At 43.9% G+C, this 6,050-nt stretch overlaps 1 protein-coding gene across 1 annotated transcript in view; it reads right to left on the reverse strand.

Moving 5' to 3' along the window:
• cdh16 (cadherin 16, KSP-cadherin) overlaps positions 1 to 6,050 on the reverse strand; it is a 55,030-nt gene that overhangs the window by 5,135 nt on the left and 43,845 nt on the right. Inside the window, 2 exon segments of the mRNA XM_083550168.1 lie at positions 3,040 to 3,277; positions 3,279 to 3,322. Of these exon segments, the coding sequence (XP_083406294.1) occupies positions 3,040 to 3,277; positions 3,279 to 3,322 (282 nt within the window).

The following is a 6,050-nucleotide window of genomic DNA, read 5'->3' on the forward strand; positions in this document are numbered from 1 at the left end:
CTTTTTTACTCTACCACTCTCTCACTCTACCACTCTCTCACTCTCTCACTCTACCACTTTTTTACTCTACCATGATCTCACTCTACCACTCTCTCAATCTACCACTTTTTTACTCTACCACTTTTTTACTCTACCATTCTCTCACTCTCTCACTCTACCACTCTCTCACTCTACCACTCTAACATTCTCTCACTCTACCACTCTCACTCTACCACTCTACCATTCTCACTCTACCACTCCACCATTCTCTCACTCTACCACTCTCACTCTACCACTCTACCATTCTCTTACTCTACCACTCTCTCACTCTACCACTCTCTCACTCTACCACTCTACCACTCTACCACTCTCTCGCTTTACCACTCTCTCACTCTACCACTCTCTCGCTCTCTCACTCTACCATTCTCTCACTCTACCACTCTCTCACTCTAACATTCTTTCACTCTACCATTCTCTCACGCTACCATTCTCTCACTCTACCACTCTACCTTTCTCTCACTCTACCACTCTTTTACTCTACCACTCTACCATTCTCTCACTCTACCACTCTACCACTCTCTCACTCTACCATTCTCTCACTCTACCACTCTACCACTCTCTCACTCTACCATTCTCTCACTCTAACACTCTACCATTATCTTACTCTACCATTCTCTCACTCTACCACGCTACCATTCTCTCACTCCACCACTTTACCACTCTCTCACTCTTTTACTCTACCACTCTACCATTCTCTCTCTCACTCTACCACTCTACCACTCTCTCACTTTACCACTCTACCATTCTCTCACTCTACCACTCTCACTCTACCCCTCTACCATTCTCTCACTCCAACCCTCTACCACTCTACCACTCTCTCACTCTACCACTCTCTCACTCTCTTACTCTACCACTCTCTCACTCTCTCACTCTACCACTCTTTCACTCTACCACTCTCTCACTCTTTTTCTCTACCACTTTACCACTCTCTCACTTGACCACTCTCTCACTCTACCACTCTACCGCTCTTTTACTCTCCCACTCTCTTGCTCTCTCGCTCTACCACTCTCCCACTCTCTCACTCTCTCGCTCTACCACTCTCACTCTACCACTCTCTTGCTCTTTCACTCTGCCACTCTCTCACTCTACCACTCTCTCACTCTACCACTCTCACTCCACCACTCTATCACTCCACCACTCTACCACTCTCTCACTCTACCACTCTCTAACTCTCTCACTTCACCACTCTCTCACTCTGTCACTCTACCACTCTACCACTCTCTCACTCTACCACTCTCACTCTACCACTCTCTCACTCTCTAACTCTCTCACTCTTCAGGTTTACATTGTGGCCTTGAGAGAGCAACTGAATCATTATTATTTAAACATTCACTTTCTCACTTGTTACTAAGCAACAAGCAGCCAATGAAACAATTTTCCACATCTATCTATCTATCTATCTATCTATCTATCTATCTATCTATCTATCTATCTATCTATCTATCTATCTATCTATCTATCTATCTATCTATCTATCTATCTATCATTAATTTTTATGTCCAGTTTTGGTCAAGGATGAGTAAAAGAACATACGAGCAAATAAACAACAGGAAGTAGTTATTAACTGCTGTTAACGGTGGAAAAATAAAGGAAGAGAGAAGCAGGTACTGGCCTGTGCTCAGTGTTTCACCCTGCAGCATGTGTGTACAGAGGAAGGAGTGTTTAAAGTGCACACATTCATGAGTCAGGATTAAAGATCTAATGAGAAACCTGAGGACACGTGCCACACTACGTCACAACCATGACGAAGCCTTGTTACGGGTGACCTGTGTGTGTGTTTGTGTGTGTGTGTGTGTGTGTGTGTGTGTGTGTAGGATAACATGAAAGCATGAAAGCTCAGTCAATATAATTACCCCATGACAAAAAAAAAAATTTCTTTCTTAACAAAAAACAGGAGAAAAAACTCCTGGAGGTCACAGAGACATGAACAATCGATACAGTCATCTCATCTCCATGTTCAGTGGAATCTGTTTGTCACATTAGTGACGGTTACGAGCAGAGGATCAGAGCGATTGCACTTATTACTCTCAGCTCTGGAATAGTCTGAGCAGGAAGGCAATTTCCTTGTAATGTCTGTCTTTCATGTGTTCAGATCACTCTGCTCCTCACACACACACACACACACACACACACACACACACACACACACACACACACACACACACACAGTATGAATCAGCAGGTCTCTATAAGACATCTAATTCGTATGACGTCTTTCACTTACTGAATTGGTGCATTGCCACTAACGTTATTTTCTGACTGGCCGTTTTTAACCTTGCTGACGTCAGCAGTTGGAGCCTCTTTTGTGTTTGAGTGCATTGACGTGATTGTAGTGTTTTTTTTGTTATGCTGTCATTTACTCTCAATAGTGTCTGAGACAGAATAAAGCCAGCGTGTCAAAGTCGATGCACGGTGATCCACAGTGCGCGAGTCGCCTTGACCGCAGTGACGAAGCTGCTGAACATCTCTTTGGTCTACTGCACTGCACCGCTCTGCTAATGCTCATTTTTTATGAAGTGTTTAAATGTGAGTTTGTTCACCAGAGCTTTTAGAAGCATGACTTTACACGTACAATAGCAGAAAAAGGATTTGCTCAAGGGCCCAGGATTTGCAGCTTGATGGTGCTTGGATTTAAACTCATGACCTTCTATTTAGAATCTCAGCCTTTAAGATTAATAAGCCATATTGCTTCCTGGTTATTTCTCACCAGGGTCTGATTAGTTGTTGCACAGTGTTTAAGAAGGAAACCCTTACTGCTATAGAATGTGCTGCAAATGCATTTAAAGAGCATATTTTCTGTGTGAGACTTGTGGAGCTTTAACAATGAATGGAACTACTGTAGTAAGGAGGCCATGAGCATATTAGCCCTAGTTCACAACAATGATCTCAACAATAAGAAATCTATAATGAAGTGTCTAGACGAGGATGTGAGTTTTTCCCTCACCACTGTCACCTGTACATCCTATTATTACAATTACAGATGGATTAAACCCAACTCACCGTTAATGGGTGTGAGTTTCCAGTTGCGTCGAACCGTAGGCTCGCTGCTGAGCGAGAAGTTTAGCCGGCCACCATGCTGCGGTCCATCGCTGTCACGAGACGCCAGGACTAGGGCTTGATCCTCCAATCGTGGAGTACAAAGGTACTTCCAGGAGTAATTGCCCACCAGAACAGGGCTGTTATCATTCACATCTAGTATATGCACCGTCACTACTGTGGAGGCAGACAGAGATGAGTTCCCTGCAAGAGATTACAATCACAAGAGAGCTGTAAGTCTTATTTCCTGAGCTGATGATCGTATGACTTCCTACTTCTTTACAGAATTTATTTCAGTTTTGTTCTAAAAAAAACTTCTAACAATAAACATTATCACAAAGCAGCTTTACGGAACTAACTAGATTATATTCAGAATGTTGTGAGTTCAAATCCCAGTAATTCCACAGTGGCACTGCTGCTCCCTTAATCCTCAACTCACTTACATAAATAAGATAAACTGATCAGGCATTACATTCTAACATTCTAACATCTTGAGTGGTGAAGTGAAGAACACTGATGATCTTCATCATGGCTCCTGTTAGTGGGTGGAATTATTTATTAGGCAGCAGGTGAGTATTTTCTGCTCGAAGTTGATGTTAGAAACAGGAAAATTGGGCGTAAGGATTTGAGGGAGTTTGACAAATTGAGACGTCTAGACGACTGGGTCAGAGCGTCTCCAAAACTGCAGCTCTTGTTCCTGGTCTCCAGTTTTTGACTTAATATCACAGTTTCAAAGCCTATTCTGCTATTATATGTATACAAAAATGGTTGCTTTCCATTATGAGAGTATATTTTAATGTCTTTTTAAAGCACTGTACCAATGTTCATACACTGTATAGACAAAAGTATTGGGACACCAGACTTTCTCCAGCTGTATGTGATTCTTTCCTGAACTATTAGCCCAAAGTTCCAGACACACAATTGTATCGGACGTCTTTTGATGCAGTAGAATTTAATTCATCCTTCACTTGAACATACTCAAACCCTGTATCAGTGTGACAATGCCCCTGTGCACAAAGCCAGCTCCATGAAGATCTGCTTTACATGGGTGGAGTGAAAGATCTCCTGCTATAGAGCTCTAAACCCTATTAAACACCTTTGGGATGAATGCGCTGACTGCACCCCAGGAACCTCTTTACCTTCTCACCTACATCAGCACCTGATTTTATTTACTAACACACTTCCATACCTGAATGGGCACAAAATCTAGTGGAACATCTTCTCAGAAGAGTGGAGCTTATTATAAGAGGAAATGAAGACTGAATGTGGAATAAGATGTTCATAAAGAAGCACATACCAATCTGATGGTCTAGTGCGGGGGTGTCAAATCTGGCCCGTGAAATAATTATATTTGGCCCGCAAGATCATATCAAGTGTGTGTTAGAGTTGCCTGCCAGTGTATAACGCATACACCGCTAATACTACAAATCCCAGAATGCTTTGTTAGTGCGCGTGCGCGTCAGTCGAGATCACTGAAAAACTCTGCGTACTCAGCGCTGAATTTACCCGGAGATTTACCAACTTTGAAGCCCAGAAATGCAGATTTGATCTGCTCAGTAAACCGTTTGTGGTTGACGTGAAAAGCGCACCAACCAACCTCCAAATGGAGCTGATTGAACTCCACTGTAGAGACACGATCAAGTCAAAGTACGACTCTGTGTGTGCTGCACAGTTTCCATGTCCCCCCCCCCCCCCCCCCCCCCGACACAGTGCTCCAACTCCGTGTCCAAGCTGCTCAAACACTCTCTGTATTCACCAGCACATTTCTGTGTGTGTAGCTGTTCTCTTTAATTAAGAAGAACAAAACACTACTCAGGAGTCTCACTGATGAACACCTTCACTCAATCCTGAGGATTTCCTCAGATCAGAGCCTAAACCCAGACATGATGCACAGCTCAGAGCCTAAACCCAGACATGATGCACAGCTCAGAACCTAAACCCAGACATGATGCTCAGCTCAGAGCCTAAACCCAGACATGATGCTCAGCTCAGAACCTAAACCCAGACATGATGCACAGCTCAGAGACTAAACCCAGACATGATGCTCAGCTCAGAGCCTAAACCCAGACATGATGCACAGCTCAGAGACTAAACCCAGACATGATGCACAGCTCAGAGACTAAACCCAGACATGATGCTCAGCTCAGACCTAAACCCAGACATGATGCTCAGCTCAGAGACTAAACCCAGACATGATGCACAGCTCAGAGACTAAACCCAGACATGATGCACAGCTCAGAGACTAAACCCAGACATGATGCTCAGCTCAGAGCCTAAACCCAGACATGATGCTCAGCTCAGAGACTAAACCCAGACATGATGCTCAGCTCAGAGACTAAACCCAGACATGATGCACAGCTCAGAGACTAAACCCAGACATGATGCTCAGCTCAGAGACTAAACCCAGACATGATGCACAGCTCAGAGACTAAACCCAGACATGATGCTCAGCTCAGAGACTAAACCCAGACATGATGCTCAGCTCAGAGACTAAACCCAGACATGATGCACAGCTCAGAGACTAAACCCAGACATGATGCACAGCTCAGAGACTAAACCCAGACATAATGCTCAGCTCAGACCTAAACCCAGACATGATGCTCAGCTCAGAGACTAAACCCAGACATGATGCACAGCTCAGAGACTAAACCCAGACATGATGCACAGCTCAGAGACTAAACCCAGACATGATGCTCAGCTCAGAGACTAAACCCAGACATGATGCTCAGCTCAGAGACTAAACCCAGACATGATGCACAGCTCAGAGACTAAACCCAGACATGATGCACAGCTCAGAGACTAAACCCAGACATGATGCACAGCTCAGAGACTAAACCCAGACATGATGCACAGCTCAGAGACTAAACCCAGACATGATGCACTTGTATCTAAGAAGAGATGCAGGTATCTGACTTCAACCAATCAGAGTAAATCAGAGTGTAGAAACTGAGCTTGAATGAATGATGTCTTTATGC

This window comes from Silurus aristotelis (assembly GCF_946808225.1).
Source record: "Silurus aristotelis genome assembly, chromosome: 9".
Lineage (NCBI taxonomy): Eukaryota > Metazoa > Chordata > Actinopteri > Siluriformes > Siluridae > Silurus > Silurus aristotelis.